Source organism: Trachinotus anak, unplaced genomic scaffold (assembly GCF_046630095.1).
Source record: "Trachinotus anak isolate AG129_WGS33_773 ecotype Australia unplaced genomic scaffold, CSIRO_AGI_Tana_v1 ptg000009l, whole genome shotgun sequence".
Classification (NCBI taxonomy): Eukaryota; Metazoa; Chordata; class Actinopteri; order Carangiformes; family Carangidae; genus Trachinotus; species Trachinotus anak.
In genome coordinates, this window is record NW_027273860.1 from 952867 (window position 1) to 969379 (window position 16513).

The 16513-nt window shown below is 46.2% G+C and overlaps 2 protein-coding genes across 6 annotated transcripts in view; one reads left to right on the forward strand and one right to left on the reverse strand.

Annotated features, from left to right (window-relative positions):
• dnah5l (dynein, axonemal, heavy chain 5 like) overlaps nucleotides 1-8856 on the forward strand; it is a 38813-nt gene extending 29957 nt beyond the window's left edge. For 3 of the 5 annotated variants that reach the window (XM_071484228.1, XM_071484231.1, XM_071484230.1), the window contains 21 exons: nucleotides 57-161; nucleotides 246-359; nucleotides 451-627; nucleotides 908-1102; nucleotides 1230-1385; nucleotides 1477-1659; nucleotides 1891-2061; nucleotides 2155-2533; nucleotides 2647-2768; nucleotides 2850-2999; nucleotides 3098-3262; nucleotides 3563-3780; nucleotides 3928-3983; nucleotides 4209-4330; nucleotides 5702-5852; nucleotides 5963-6162; nucleotides 6275-6463; nucleotides 6647-6779; nucleotides 6859-7067; nucleotides 7214-7435; nucleotides 7791-8856. In XM_071484228.1, the coding sequence (XP_071340329.1) occupies nucleotides 57-161; nucleotides 246-359; nucleotides 451-627; nucleotides 908-1102; nucleotides 1230-1385; nucleotides 1477-1659; nucleotides 1891-2061; nucleotides 2155-2533; nucleotides 2647-2768; nucleotides 2850-2999; nucleotides 3098-3262; nucleotides 3563-3780; nucleotides 3928-3983; nucleotides 4209-4330; nucleotides 5702-5852; nucleotides 5963-6162; nucleotides 6275-6463; nucleotides 6647-6779; nucleotides 6859-7067; nucleotides 7214-7435; nucleotides 7791-8024 (3651 nt within the window). In that variant the 3' untranslated portion in view covers nucleotides 8025-8856. Of the gene's footprint in view, nucleotides 1-56; nucleotides 162-245; nucleotides 360-450; nucleotides 628-907; nucleotides 1103-1229; nucleotides 1386-1476; nucleotides 1660-1890; nucleotides 2062-2154; nucleotides 2534-2646; nucleotides 2769-2849; nucleotides 3000-3097; nucleotides 3263-3545; nucleotides 3781-3927; nucleotides 3984-4208; nucleotides 4331-5701; nucleotides 5853-5962; nucleotides 6163-6274; nucleotides 6464-6646; nucleotides 6780-6858; nucleotides 7068-7213; nucleotides 7436-7790 lie in introns of those variants that run through there. The other 2 variants (XM_071484229.1, XM_071484233.1) reach the window with 2 other exon arrangements.
• Nucleotides 8857-8975: 119 nt separating this feature from the next.
• On the reverse strand, nucleotides 8976-16401 carry cavin4b (caveolae associated protein 4b). The gene is made up of 2 exons (XM_071484291.1): nucleotides 15780-16401; nucleotides 8976-11518 (listed from the first exon to the last, which is right to left on the reverse strand). Exons 1-2 carry the CDS (start codon nucleotides 16146-16148, stop codon nucleotides 10946-10948), a joined length of 942 nt encoding a protein of 313 aa, XP_071340392.1. The 5' UTR covers nucleotides 16149-16401; the 3' UTR covers nucleotides 8976-10945.
• Nucleotides 16402-16513: the final 112 nt, after the last annotated feature.

Here is a 16513-nt window from a genome sequence, read left to right on the forward strand (position 1 = left end):
GTGTGTGTGTGCGCGTGTGTGTGCGCGTGTGTGTGCGCGTGTGTGTGCGCGTGCAGGCTAACCTGGCTCTGCAGGAGGCTCGTCTCGTGGTCGCTCAGTCTGAACTCACTAAAGCTCAGGAACAGCTGGACGCTAAACAGCACGAGCTGGACGCCGTACAGGTGGAACTCACACAGTCGCTGATGATTTGATCGATTCTGAGTTTGAGTTTTATTTAGATGTTGAAATCGTGTCCTGAACTTCAGGCACTTTACGACGCTGCCATGAAGGAGAAGCAGGACCTGCAGGATGACGCCCAGGCCTGCCGCCACAAGATGGCCAACGCCACGGCCCTGATCGACGGGCTGGGAGGAGAGAAGGTCGGCCGCCATCCCTCTGTCTGTCATCCGTTCACCAGTGATCCTCCTAACCCTTCACCCATTCATCAGTCATCATCCTGTTGTGCGTCAGGTTCGCTGGACCGACAGCAGCGCTGGGTTCCAGACACAGATCAAACACCTGGTGGGGGACGTCCTTCTGTCCACAGGCTTCCTGTCCTACGCCGGCCCCTTTAACCAGGAGTACCGCAGCCTGCTGCTGGAGCTGTGGAAGAAGGAGATGGAGGAGAAGCTCATCCCCTTCAGTCCTGTAAGACCTCACCTCACTGAGGATCCAGGTCTCTGTAAATACACACTCTGATCTGCTGAGTATCGATATTATGTTTTTATTCTAAAATGGTTCTGTTCATGTCAACCTGGGATTTCAGGTCATGGTAAGTAACAAAAATATAAAGTGTTTATATTATATTTGTATAATCTGGAAACATTCTGCTGCTTTTCTGACCATGAACTTCTGAACTACTGAAGAGAATCTGCAGCAGAGGAAGTGGAAACATGCAGATCTGTTGAAAACCTTCTGCCCCCTGCAGGACTTGAACGTGATTGGTCTGCTGGTGGACAACGCCACCGTGAGTGAGTGGAACCTGCAGGGTTTACCCAGCGATGACCTGTCCATCCAGAACGGCATCGTGGTGACGAAGGCATCGCGCTACCCACTGCTGATAGACCCCCAAGGCCAGGGCAAGACCTGGATCCAGAACCGAGAGAGAGACCAGCAGCTGCAGGTGAGGACGGAGCACGCCTCCCCAGAGTCATAAAACCTGATTGGCCCCCTGGTGGAGCCGGGACGAGTACAAACAAAATACATGTGAGTTTCTCCCTGATTCGTGGTTGTGCTCGTCTGTGTCTCAGGTGACGTGTCTGAACCATAAATATTTCCGCTCCCACCTGGAGGACAGTCTGTCTCTGGGGCGCCCCCTGCTGCTGGAAGACGTAGGGGAGGAGCTGGACCCGGTCCTGGACAACATACTGGACAAAAACTACATCAAGTCTGGATCCACTTACAAAGTAAGATATTTTAAAGCTGTCACACACTCACAGTACGGAACCAGGTGATCACCTCCTCCTTCTCCTCCTCCTCCTCCTCCTCGTCCTGCAGGTGAAGGTTGGAGATAAGGAGGTGGATGTGATGAAGGGCTTCACGCTCTACATCACCACGAAGCTGGCCAACCCGGCGTACAGCCCCGAGGTCAGCGCCAGGACGGCCGTGGTCGATTTCACCGTCACCCAGCAAGGCCTGGAGGACCAGTTGCTGGGACGAGTCATACAGCTGGAGAAACAGGTCCACACTGACCAGACGACCAGCTAGTTAGCTAGTTAGATAGTTAGATAGTTAGGTAGGAAGTAAGGCAGTTTGTTCCAGCTAAAGTGTAATGACTTCATCAACTCTGAGCAAAACTTTTCCCTTTTTGTTTTAAATAAAACACACGTGTCTGTGCAGTGTAGCTTCCCAAATCCTAAACCTTAAAACTTTCACTTATGTTTGAATTGTCCACCCTGCGGGTCTGACCAGGAGCTGGAGGCGGAGCGAGTGAAGCTCCTGGAGGAGGTGACGTCCAACAAGAGGAAGATGCAGGAGCTGGAGGACAGTCTGCTGTTCAGACTGACCAGCACGCAGGGGTCCCTGGTGGAGGACCAGTCTCTGATCGAGGTGCTGAGGGTCACCAAGACCACCGCTCAGGAGGTACTGCACCGTGGCTCAGATTGACTACTCACAGTCTTTGTTTTTGAAAGTCCATGAACCAGGAGGTGTCAATCTTCTGTCCTCATCTCACAGGTGAGCGAGAAGCTGTCGGTTGCTGCAGAGACGGAAGTGAAGATCAACCAGGCGCGGGAGGAGTACCGTCCGGTGGCCACCAGGGGGAGCATCCTCTACTTCCTGATCGTGGAGATGTCGCTGGTGAACGTCATGTACCAGACATCGTTGCGGCAGTTCCTGGGCCTCTTCGACTCGTCCATGCAGACCTCAGCCAAGTCGCAGCTCACCTCCAAACGCATCAGCAACATCCTCAGCTTCCTCACCTACCAGGTGTACTGCTACACAGCCAGAGGTCTGTACGAGGAGCACAAGCTGCTGTTCACTCTTCTGTTGGCTCTGAAGATCGACCTGCAGGCCCGAAACATCTCGCACCCCGAGGTGCTCACCTTCGTCAAAGGTCATTCCCTCCTCCTCCTCCTCCTCCTCTCCTCCTCCTCCTCTCCCCACCCTTTCTTTTTTCTGTAAAGAAGATTGACAGTAAAGGCTCTGTGTGTGTGTGTGTGTGTGTAGGTGGTGCCTCTCTGGATCTGAACTCTGTAGAGTCCAAACCACGGCGCTGGATCCTGGATCAGACCTGGCTCAATCTGGTGCAGCTGTCTGCCCTGCCTCCGTTCACCCAGATCCTGACTCAGGTTAGAACCCAAACACATAGACACTAGATCAGGTGTAGAGCAGAAATACATAGATCTACAGACGTACGCTTCCACGTCCAGGTGAGCCAGAATGAACGTGCCTGGAGGACCTGGTTCGACCATCCAGCGCCAGAGGACGCCGCGCTGCCTGATGGGTACGAGGAGAAGCTCGACACCTTCCGGAAGCTTCTGCTCATCCGGAGCTGGTGTCCAGACCGAACCATTGCTCAGGTGTGACTCCTCCTCCTCCTGACACTGATATTAGAGATCTAATGCTTCCGGTGTTTTGTGTGTGTCACGTTGTGTGTGTGTGTGTGTTTGTTGGCCAGGCGCGGCGCTACATCTCAGAGTCTCTGGGTCAGCAGTACGCTGAAGGTTTGGTTCTGGACCTGGACGGCATGTTGGCAGAGAGCGACAACAGGACGCCGATGGTCTGTCTGCTGTCAATGGGCTCGGACCCGACTGAGAACATAGAGAGACTGGCCAAGAGCAAGGTGAGACATGAGCGATACTGCAGGTAAATCCGTGGGTGGAGGAAACCAAAATGATGGGAAGGTGAATAGTCGAAGGATTTAAATACAGGAAATAGATAAAATGATATAAATGACTAGTTAATGAAAAGGAGAAGAAAAGAGGTGACAGAACAGTTGATCTTTCAAGCAATCAATCATCAATAATTTAGAATATTAGGGCTGAATTATGAGTTTGAAGAAGCTGAATAACTGGTTCGGACTCAGACATGATGGATGAGTCGACTGAAAACAGATGGATGCACAGCTGTTCTCTGCCCATAGGGGGCGCCGTGTCGTCCCATCTCCATGGGGCAGGGCCAGGACGTTCACGCTCGCAGGCTATTGGCCAACAGTATGACGGACGGCGGCTGGCTCCTCCTCCAGAACTGCCACCTGGGCCTGGACTTCCTGGACGAGCTGCTGGAGACGGTCACCACAGCAACACCAGAGAGCGTGCACAGAGGTTTCCGGGTGTGGCTGACGACCGACGTGCACCTCAGGTAACTGGTGACTCGCCCCCTGGAGGCTGAGCAGGGGGTGGAGCTTAAAATGTAAAGTTTGGCCTGAGGATGGCGCTGGAGGGAAGCTCAGCATTTAACCACTGTGTGTGTGTGTGTGTGTGTGTGTGTGTGTGTGTGTGTCTGCAGATTCCCCATCACCTTCCTTCAGTCCTCCATCAAGTTCACCAATGAACCTCCTCTCGGTAAAAGCTCCTGTTTATTTATTGAACCATACTCCTCCTCCTCCTCCTCCTGAGCTCATGATTGATTTATGATGTCATTGATTACATGCTGCTGATTGATTGACACGTTAATTAATTTATTAAACTAATCTGCCCCTTCACGATTTCTGTTTTCTCTTGTGTAATTTTCACGTGTTGTTCCTCAGCTTCTCTTTACTTTCACTCTCTCATTCACCTGTTCACCAGGTATGAAAGCTGGTCTGAGGAGGACTTTCAGTGGCGTCCCTCAGGACCAGTTAGAGATCAGCAATCTGCCTCAGTGGAGACCTCTGCTGTATGCTGTGGCCTTCCTGCACACCACTGTCCAGGTATGTCAGACTGAGGAACTGAACAGGAAGTCCGTCTGTGGACTGAATATAAATACATCCTCATAGGGCTCAACAAGAAATATTATGGAAATCACAGAAGCTGCAGTTTTACAGTGGTTCCCAACCTGTGGGCCAGGGCCCACTGGAGGGCCGCGTAGGTGTTGTAAATGGGCCGACAAATCAAAACAGTACGATTTTGGTGAAAAGATGTAATTATAAAAAATTAAGATATCAAAATGTTTAAAACAAAATGACTTTTAAAAACTCCCGTCATTGTTTTTTCTCATATTAAGGTCCATCACTGTGATCAGCCAATGATAGAAACTTTTATACCACTTTATATACTTGCACTAAAAGATCACATCCATGGTGAAAACTGGAGAATCAAATGGAAAACTGGTTAGAAACAGAAGAAGAAGAATTAAAAGTGAAGAGTCAGAGACAGATGGTGAATCGATGAGTGATCTCTCCTGTCAATCAAAAAGAAAAACTGAGCTTCTCCTCTTCTCAGTTCAGTCCTGACTGTTCGATCGTCATAAAAAGTGCTCTGAGAAGGCATCATTTGACCTCCGAATTGTTACAGGTCGGATTTGAGTCCCACCATTTTTGAGATTATAAAGTGGGACATGAGTTGTTAGAGGTTGAGAACGACTGGATTCCAACAGAGACGCTCCGGCCCACAGATCATATTCTTCACATATAGATAGATAGATAGCTAGATAGATTAGGATCCTGATGGCCATGGGGATGAAGGACTTCTTAAAATGCTCAGTCCTGCAGCGCACTGACATGAGTCCCTGCCAGGATGTTGTGGAGTGGATGGTTGTAGTTGTCCAAGATGCTCTGCACCTTACTCATCGAGCGTCTCTCAACAACAGTCCCCACAGAGTCCAGACTCCTGCCGAGCACTGATCTGGCTTTTTTAATTAGCTTGTTAAGCTTGTTCCTGTCCTTTTCCATCATGCTGCCCCCCCAGCAGACTGCAGCCCCCTCCACCACCGACTTATAAAACATGTACAGCATATTTCTGCCGGCGCTGACCTTTCCAGTAGAGAGCTTCAGTGTTGGCCGACCAGTCCGGCTTGTTATCAAGGTGCATCCCCAGGTACTTGTACGTTTGCACTAGTCAGAGATCCAGGTGGTGAGGAAGGACTCCGCCCCCATCTCCTGGAGTTTAACACTACAACTGAGATCCACTCAGACAGCATGTGTGCAGAGAGCAGAAACATGGTGGTTTGGTACAGACCCAACAACAATCACATCATCATCATTTATATTTATTTTTTTCTTCTGAAATTGAAACGTCACCGCTCACACTGAAATCGTGACTTTCTGTTCCTTCACTCCTCTCCTCCTTTTTCCTCCTGCTAGGAGCGGCGTAAGTTTGGTCCTCTTGGCTGGAACATCCCCTATGAGTTCAACCAGGCTGATTTCACCTCCAGCATCCAGTTTGTGCAGAACCACCTGGACGACCTGGACTCGAAGAGAGGAGTGAACTGGAGCTGCCTCCGCTACATGCTGGGTCCGACCTCTTCACCCTGAGCTCAGTGCAGTCAGAACTGCTCAGACATTAGAAGACTGTTAATCAGATCAATCCTCCTCATGACTCTGTTTCCTCGTGTCCCCACCCAGGTGAGGTCCAGTACGGCGGCCGAGTGACAGACGATCTGGACAAACGTCTCCTGAACGCCTTCACTCAAGTCTGGTTCAGTGAGAACACCTTCAGCGACAAGTTCTGCTTCTATAAAGGCTACAGCGTCCCTGCCAGGCCCAAGACAGTCCAGGACGTCCTGCAGCACATCGACACCCTGCCGCTGGTTGACTCACCTGAGGTCAGAGTGCACGCAGAAATACGGTGGGGGGGGGGCAGCTGTGCATCTGTTTTATTGACACGTCACCATGGAGATCCAGCAGCTTCATCATTTAACTTTCTCTTGTCTGTAGGTGTTTGGGCTCCACCCCAACGCTGACATCACCTACCAGACCAACCTGGCCAATGAGACACTCAGCACCATCATAAACATCCAACCAAAGGACAGCGGGGGTGGGGCTGGAGAAACCAGGGAGGCCAGCGTACAGAGACTAGCCAATGAGATGCTGGAGAAGCTGCCACCTGACTACGTGCCATATGAGGTGTTTGTTCAGTGCAGAAAGTTTGAACCGGGTTTGAACTGAATGTTACACAGAACAACAAATCAGTTTAACAGATCGATTGATCGATAGATATTTTGTTACATAATAAAGCATCAAATCACACAGAAACACGTCACAGGTTTCTCTTCAGAAACACTGGGTAACTCTGACTCTGTTCTGAAGGTCAAAGGTCAGCTGCAGAAGATGGGTCCACTTCAGCCAATGAACATCTTCCTCCGACAGGAAGTGGACCGCATGCAGCGAGTCATCAGTAGCGTACGGAGCACGCTCACTGACCTCAAACTGGCCATCGACGGTCCGTCTCCTCACACACACACACACACACACACACAGATCAGGACAGTTTATTTGACACACCTTCTCTCTCGCTGCAGGAACCATCATCATGTCGGAGGACCTGCGCGACGCTCTCGACTGCATGTTCGACGCTCGGATCCCTCGCCTGTGGCTGCGGCTCAGCTGGCCGTCGGCCACGCTGGGCTTCTGGTTCAGCGAGCTGCTGGAGAGGAACCAGCAGCTCAGCAGCTGGATCAGCACGGGCCGGCCGAACCAGTTCTGGCTCACCGGCTTCTTCAACCCACAGGTCAGTTCACACTGAAGAAAACAGTTGGTGTCAGTCTCATCCTGTTATCATCACAAGGTAATGTTTATTTATATATGTGTGTGTGTGTGTGTGTGTGTGTGTGTGTGTGTGTGTGTGTGTGTGTGTGTGTGTGGTTGCTCTTCAAGGGTTTTCTGACCGCCATGCGTCAGGAGACAACACGCTCCAACTTGTCCAGGGGCTGGGCCTTGGATACAGTCATCCTTAGCAACGACGTTACCAAGATGATGAGGGAGGACGTGTCGGCTCCGCCCCCTGAGGATGTGGGCGGGGTCTACATCTATGGCCTATTTCTGGATGGTGCTGGATGGGATCGACGTGGGGCCAAACTCACTGAGGCCCCGCCCAAGGTTAGTGTGTGTCTGTGTGTTTTAAATATTAAATAATGACAAAAATTATAAAAATAAGTAGTAAAAGTAAAACAAAGAGTATAAATAAAATAATATAGAAAATATTTAGAAATATAAATGAAATAAGAAATAGAAACCATAACAATAAAAATAGATATGCAAGTTATAAAAAAAAAAATTGAATTAATGATAAAGAGGAAGAAATTGTAAAAATGTATTAAAAAGTAATAAATCATAAATAAATAATATAAAAAATATATAAAAAATATAACTATAACAAGTATGTAACGTAAAAAAATCTAGATAATAATAAATAATACAAATTACTAAATGTCTCTCTGCTGTCTCTCCTCAGGTCCTCTTCACTCCCCTCCCTGTAGTCCATGTCTACGCCATCAGTGCAGCCAACATGGCCGACGGTAGGCGTCAGCCCGGTGGCGGTGGGGCGGTCAGCCTGTACTCATGTCCAGTTTATAAGAAGCCGCGTCGGACCGACCTGAACTTCATCTTCTCTCTGCAGCTCCGGAGCGTGCAGCCGGTGGAGCACTGGACACTGCGCGGCGCTGCACTGCTCTGCGACTGCAAGTGATGACTGTGAGTGACGACATCAAACTTTATTGCTCCTCTGCACAGACAACGATGGGTGTGGTTAAGTGGCATTAAGCACCACATAGGAACTTTGATATTTTTCTTTTTTGTGTATGATCATTTCCCACATGACAGTTTGTAGCCTGAGCTAAACATCAACAGAGATTTGAAATTTGATGCACTTCAACAGTCGATGACAAAATACTCAACTACTTAGTGTGATATTATTTGACATTTGAAACACTGGCTAACCTGCTTCCACCTGCCAGAGAAAAGGTGGAGGCAGAAATGTTTTATAGACACAATTATTTTGAAAAATCATCAAAATCATTATCCATTCTTGTTGTTTTAGTTTGTCTGTTGTAGGACTTTAGTTTTTTTTTCTAACACTGAGTTGTTGTTTTTCTTTTTAAAGTCTGAAACTGACTTGACCCCCGTTCAGTTGTTTCCATCACACCAGACAGTTTTTGACATTTTCAGTTCACTGAAAACAGGCAGGTGGTGTCTTGGATTGTTTAGTGCTCATGTTTTTTACTTTGAAAGTGTCGACCCAAACCCTAAACTGATTCATCTGAGGGAGGATTTGTTCATCATTTTAAGAACCAAAATCATCTCAGTGTAGTTTTACATCTCCTCTCTCAGGCTTCTCTCTGGAGCTCTAGTAACAACAGGTCAGTCAGCCAATCAGAGGAGAGGATCTGAGTCTCTCTTCTGATTGGCTGACTGTTTTCTGAGTGATCTAATAAAAATATAGCAGATTTCAGGTAAACACAATTAAAGAAGAAATACTGATGTTTGTTCCCATCTCAAAAAAGTGAGTCAGTGTTTGTTTCTTTGTTTAACTTGAAATAAACTTGATATTCAGATCACTGAAGTTTGTTCTGTCATAAGTTGGTGCCATAGATTCTGTCATGACAGTGAACTGAATAAAAAAATCTCACAGCGACTGTGATTAATGAAGAGCAGACTTTACTTTTGTTACACAAATGATTCAAGTAAACTTTTATTTTCTCGACATGACAAACAGTTTTAATATATAATATCACTGACAAACTACAGCCATGCAGTCACTCACTAACAAAAGCTACAAACACCAAGAACTCTGTAAAAATGTTGTAAGTCAGAGCATCATAGTTACAAGGTTTTCTCACAGAACGAACGTCAGCAGCAGTGCTGGTGTATCACTGCTGTCAGGGGACGACAGTGAGGCGCAGCTTTCTCCATGTAAGATAAAAGACCAGGTTCTATGCTCCAACTCGCTCCTTTTCTATAAAATTAAATATTTACTTTCAAATAAAAGAGTTGGGAAAATGGGAAAATAAATATATATATGTGTCTGTGTTTGGGGCAAATTTAACAATAAATTCTAAAGATGTGGGGGCCTTTATTAAATTGTCTGCCCCTTGGCCAGTAGTTTGAGACCCCCACCCTAAAATATAAATACTCTACTATTCTCAGTTCTTCTTTTCCCATGAAAGTTTATTTCCTTCAGAAACATAAAGTAATGTTATATAATATTTTTTAAAGTAAATTTTTCCGAGAGTGGAACAGAATCACTAGTCACTGGCCAAATGCTAATTACTACTAAAGCTACAGGAGTGTTTGGAAAATTCACTCACTCCCCCTGTGTAACACTGACACACTAAAACTTTATACAATAGACATTTTGTAAATGAAGTCATTTATTGTCAAGAACAGTGGTTTCCAGCCTTTTCCAACTCACAGCCCATTTCAAATCTTAGCAGCCCACATCCGACCCTGTAACAATAAGGAGGCCAAATGATGCCTTTTCAGAGCACTTTTCATTTTCATGATAACAACTGAACACCCAGGACTGAACTGAAAGCAGGAGAAGCTCAATCTTTCTCTTATGTTGGATGGGAAGAGATCACGTGTTGATTCACCATCTGTCTCTGGACTCTGTTGCTAACCAGTCTGCCGTCTTGGTTCTCCAGTTTTGGCCATCAATGTGATCTTATCGCACACAATCAGACTGCTAAATCGTACTGTTTTGCAAATAGTTTGTTGAGTCATTTGCAATACCTCGTGGTCCACCAGTGGGCCCCGGCCCACAGGTTGGCAATCACTGGTCTAGACATTTCAATGGAATTGCAATTAATGAATTAATGCAATTGATAATTATACGGTTTTTCAACCTGTACTTCCAGTACCCTGCTATTTACTATTTTACTTGCATGATATAATGCTCTATATAATATAGTATGATAGTGTATTTGTTCTAATAAGTAAATATAATATATGGTTTTGTTTAGGACGACTTATTCAAAGATCTTCAGCTGGATAAACTCTCATCATGATTGTTGCGTCCAAACACAGATGTGTCCAGTTGAATGACGTTGAGCTGCTGTGACATCAGAGATTTTAACCATTTAAATAATTTCACCTATACTGAGTACAGATCTCTCGACCACTGTGTTACAGAACCAAACGTACCACGTGCACATGTTGTATCTTTGTCTTTACAATACGATCAACATGCAAAAACAAGTGAGCAGCAGCAGTGTCATGGTGGGAAAAATTTCGTGGAGGAAGTCTGAACACTTTCTCTTTTATTTTCCAAAGTCAGTGTTTATTGAGCACAAAACAAAAAAGGAATATATATATATATATATATTCTGATTTGGTAATAAATGTCCAGAACACACATAACTGCACATGAAATAACCTCAGTGATTTCAGGAGTTTGTTTGGTTGTTGTCTTGATGTTCAGTCAGATTGGATCTGTGACCGGCCTGCTCCTTGCTCATTTCCTTCAACAACTTTCAAACAAATGTTAAACTTCATCATCATCACGCTCGCAGATCTGCTTGGTAGCAGCAACCCTGAAAACTTCTTCCATTCCCTCTGTGTGGTCTCAGTAGTCCAAAGAAAACGCCCCGGATCTCGCCACTGTCTCACGGTTTATGATAGCTGCTTCATGTCGTACATCGGCACCTCAGACTCCTCCGCCTTGCCCTCGTCGGCAGGTGCCTTTGCAGCATCCGGGCTGCCCTTGCGGCCCTTGGGAGGGGGGACTGGCATGGCTCCCTCTGTGGCGCCCTCAGCTCCTTCCTGGCCCTCCGCCACAGTCCTCTCCTTCTTCAAGTTGAGTTTGGCTGGGACGCTCTTGGTGATGGTCTCTTTCAGCCTCTCGCCCGATTGCTTCAGCCTCTCGCCGGACTGGCGGATCTTCTCGCGCCTCTCAGCTGTCACGATGCGCTCACCAAACTTGTTGACCTTGGTGCCCAGGTTCTCGCGGGTCTTGCTCATGTTCTCCTTGGAGAAGGTGGCTTTGAAGCTCTCAATGCGTGTCAGGCCCGACTTCTTCATGCGGCCGGCCGCTGAGGAGTCTGCTTCCTCCACCACCATGTACTCCTCGTCCGACTCTGGAGGGAGCTCGAACTTGTCTGGTTCCACCTCAGCTCTGGCGCCACCGCTGCCACTGGGTTCTGCCGGCTCACTGCCTGGTGTAACAGCCTTGACCTCCTGGTCACCCTGAGGGAGGAGAGCACAGAGTATGAACCTTGGAGAACATCATGAGTAAATGACAGATAAACCAGACTTTGTCCTGGGGAAAAACAACATGCAATGCATTAGATATGAAAAACTATTTGTATCTCTTCTCATTCAATGGGACAACGTCCAATTGTTGATGTCAGGTTTAAATCTGTCTCTGGTTAAAGTGTGTCATGTAGACTTTAGCTGTTAGTGCACAGGCCTTGATCCTGCCTCCATAAATAAACTGCAGCACCTGTTTCTGCAGCTCAGCGCTCTGCTGCAGGAAGCTAAACATATCAGCAGGCAGCAGCGTAGAGAGAAAAGCTGGATCGTCTTCAGCTTCAGGCCGCGTCATGGCGTGCATCAGTCTGTAACTGTATGATCAGGTTACACTGAACATGAAATGGAGCAAAAATGTTGAGGCCGAAGTTGCAAATCGACCCAGATCCCTTCAGACGTAATTCGCTCAGCAAAGTTTGACTCTGATTCACAATCAGACAGTCCCAGTCATTCATACTGGGAGCTGACCAGTACAACTGCTGCTTCTACTTCCACAAGTAAACACAGAGTTATGCAAACAAGTAGCCCCCCCCCCCCCCCCCCAAAAAAAAGAAAAATCATATGTCAACCAGTGCAGTGCAGAGTTTTTTTTCCAAAATTGTTAATGAAGCTCAGGAGTTTGCCATGCAGCTTTGATCTGTAGTGAAATGCAAGCTGGACAGATATACTAAGCTGACTTTGCAAGGCCCCCTTGAAGCCCCCCCAAACACCAATTTGGACAACACCTGAGCTGGAAAGCCAGAGACATAGAAATTAAATGTCAGAAAACTCACTACTATTCCTTTTCCATTCAGTAATCTGAGGAATTTGATGTTTTGGGATAAGTCCTAGATGATGACATCCAAGTCAAATAAACCTTTGTGCTAGTTATCTAACTAGTCTGCAGCACGCTAATGGGAGCATCAGGATCTTTGATTTCATGCATCATAGGCACTATATGACACTTGATAGAGGGGCTGACATTTCCAAAGCTTTGACAGAATGCATAACAGTCATAACTGAGCCACACAGCCGGAGTGTGTAGCAGCTTGAAGCTTCTCCGTCTGTTAAAAAGGCCGGTTGCTAACAAGAGTCTAAATGAGACGACAGAGGTCGTCGGGGACGTTAAACGTCATCAGTCCAACATGAAACCGATCTCCTCACCAGTCCACCTTTACAGCCTCGCTGTGTTTCTACAAACTGTCACTAACTCTGTCAGAGGAAAGGCTTCTGTAGAAGAGCTCAGAGCTGAATCAGACTACAGGCTGGAGGTGAGTGGTGGTGACGGTGAAGTCATGTGACCGTGGTGTCGTTGGTTTAGAGCCAAACAGCAGCTCAAAGACACCAGAATACAAGATTCAAGCTTGAAGGCTTCTCTGCTCTGTTAAACTGTAGGCAGAGAGGAGTCAGAGAGGGAGGGTTAAAGGTCATGAGCCCATTTGACCCTATGACAACACCGTTATGTGTTGAACCCCCCCCCCCACAGCTGACTGAGAGGATGTCCTCCATCAGCCTCTCTGAAACCCAGTGTCAGAGCAAATCATACAGTGAGTGCAGCCTGTTAGCAGCTAACGAAATGATTTATAACCCTCGTTCAGAAGATCATCGTTCGCTAATCCAGAGAGAGAGAGACAGAGAAGAAGGGAGAGAGAGCAGACAACTATATTAGGAGATGGTGGAGGTTCAGACTCAGAATAACCTGGTCTGTCAGCGCTCAGCTGGCACAGTCACTTACAGTACAGAACCCACGCAGCAGCTTTGGCTCTCAACACTCTCCAAACAGAACTTATTTTACCAAATTTTTATTAATTGCTTGGTCACACTTTTTTGGAGCATCATAACCAGTTGTGACTTTTTCAAAGCTCGATTTTCCAATACTACATAGGAGTAAGACTAATGTTAATCTGGTGAGTGGTTGTGTAGGTTAGTACATGTCAGAGAACTGCCATCACACCTCTGACGATAGTGTCACATTCATTTTTGACCAGTCAACACTTACTTTTCATTCAAATAACTTGGCACTGCTTTGTGTTGTAATTAATATCCAGTTCATTACCAGATTTCATTTTACTTCTTGTGGTCTGAACTTCAAACAGCCCAGCATCCTCGGCATTACAACCATATCAGATGATTCTACAGGTCATGGTTTGCATCCAGTGCCAACTCCCAGTGCCAGTGCAGGAATCAGTGTGTCCTTTACAGCATGTAGACCAGACGGATGTAAGGTTGTGGAGGTCAGCGTGCCGACTTTAATGCAAAACACCAGTGGTGTCTGCAGTTGTTGTAATTAACCATAAGCACCATCTGCAGTTGCACTGTGCAGATGTGTGCACAGAAAGTGGAGAGAGAACTTTAAAATCACTGGCTGTCGTTATACAACCGACTTTGAGTTGTTCAAGACATGAACATGAGCATGGCACCAGTGTGCACAATAGAGCTGTACTGTACAGACATCCAGCAGGTGCAGCCAGCCAATCACGGGCTTCCTGGAGATTGATCAACATGTGACCTCACTGCAACCCGAGACTGTACCTTGTGGAGTCCAGATTACAGTAACCAAACCACACCCCACAGAGCTATTTTGGCATGAGCCAGTTAACATGTTAGCTAGCATGTAGCTTTAATCTCAGCTCTTGATGTAAATATTCTGTTAATTAGCAAATTAACATTCTAATATTATTCTAGTAAGATGCATGTAGTTAGCATGCTAATTATATCTAATGCACACAACAAATATTTCATTGTATTCAGTGTCTTCAGGGTCAAATATAATTGTTGGTTGTTTGCACCTTGAACTGTCAAGCAGCTGATGAAAACTAACTTGGCGATAACTGAAATTAAATACTTTACAACTACTAAAAGTTTTAGTAAAGTCTTATTTTTTTTATCCTCCTTTTGTTGAAGTAGCACAAATTGGCATTTTGAGAGTATTGATCTCATTATTTTGACAATTGTCGGAGAGAGTCAGTGCCATTTTTGAGATCAGATTGCTCAGCTGAAGCCAAGTATGAAAAGTCAAACAAAAATAAAATGCAAGAAAGTTTCCACACTGAAACCATGGCTCAGTCTTCAGCTACATCTAGTCAGGATTAGAGGATTTAGTTTTCACCCAAATAGTCATTCATAATTTCCTAAGTGAAAACCCTCTCTATGAGCTCCAGATCTATGGTGTAACTGTACAGCATACTGACGTTTATCCAGGGCTAAAATATCCAGGTCACCATCGTGCTGGCAGCTGCTAACTGTGAAGGCCAAAGAAGTAAAACGAAGCCTGGTGTGAGTCTGCTTGATGCTATTTCAACTGCTAGAACTAGACATCAGTTTGCAAATACAGTTTGTTAATGTTGAAAGAGCTCAGAATCATGTGATCATGTGAATCAAGTAAAGATCACGACTATGATCTTTACTTGATCATGACTATCATGCCAATCTCATTTGGTTTAAATAGTCTAAATCATAAGTGCGTGGAAACAGACACCAACATTAGACAACATCTTTATGAAAGGTTCTTCATGTTTCTGGACAGATGAAACTGATTTGCTAATGAATGTTTGCTGCTCGCCATCATGCAGTAAAATCTGCCCATGCTGAAGAGACAGGTTGGCACTTTCCAGAACGTTCTGCCTTGAATTTTTCTTATTGTTAAATATTAAAAGTTCTTCTGGTCTGTGGGAACTGGATGTCAGCTGACAGCTATTTTAGGCCTTGTCCAGCTCTATGAACCAGCCACATCCATCTTTACACTGGCCATCTGTTTTACTTGCCCTTTACAACTCTTTAATCCCATAGTTCACTTTGTCTTCTGTTCAAACTCGCCACCAGGAACACATGATTATTATTAGAGTTTTGATGTTGATGAAGTTGTGCAATAATCCTGATGCCAAAGCCTGGGCCACAAAAACAACCTGTGCTCTTATGTGTTGATGAGGCAGTGTACCAGTTTACCTTCTTTGAATCCTGACCAGAAATACCAAGAGCACTGGAAATACATTTTTACTGTGCATTTAGTCATGTAGCTGTAGGCTAGCCTCTAAACCCTGACTCCAAGAGAATCAACACATCACTGCCCTGATACAAGAAGAGTTACATTAGCAACAAATTCCCAGAGGCAAATGGGCAGAACCTTGACGGTCCATTTCCACAGGTCATAAAGAACTTATGAGACAACAAGGTACTCAACAAATTTCCAGCCAAAGGACCAAACATCTATGAATCTTACCTGATAAATGACCACCCTGAACTTGTTCTTGGCCAGGAGGTCACCCTGGGTCGCTTCCACCTTCTTCACTCTGATGTTCTGGTTCTCCACACGAACCCTGACATCCTTGATGTGGCGGCTGACCTTGCGCGTCTTCTCCAGCAGCCGGTCAACAGTGGAACTGGTGTTGGCGTGGTCGCTGGTCAGCTTGACAACGTCTGCCTGTATGGTCTTCACTGTGTTCTCCAGCTCCAGCTGACGTTCCTCCATGCGCTGCTGTGTGGTCTGGACATTGTCCATGAGGCCCGCCACACGCTCCAGCAACGCCATGATGCTTCCTGCGTCATCGCCACCTCCGCCACCCGCTGGCATGCCCGGTTTGTCTGTCATACTTGCTTGTCGGGTTGTCTGTTAATTGCTTGGCTGACGGACTGTTAGAACCCAGTGATCCAAATGTAAAAAGAAAGACAGGACGATGAGAAGTAAATCTGTTGCAACTAACAGCAAAATCTTGGAGATCTGAAGGAAAAGTGAAAATCAGAGGCACAAAAATGAGACGAGTGATGGTTGAGGCATCAGAGGATCCACAGAAAAAGAGGGAGTACAAGGAAGGAAAAATGGAAACCTCCTCTGGAAGGAGGAGGACAGGAGGACCAGATCACCCCTCTACAACTGGAGGTTTATCCTGAAACTGGTCACATCAACTGATAGACTCCACCCTGCAGATAGAGAGAGGGAGGGATGACAGGAGTTAA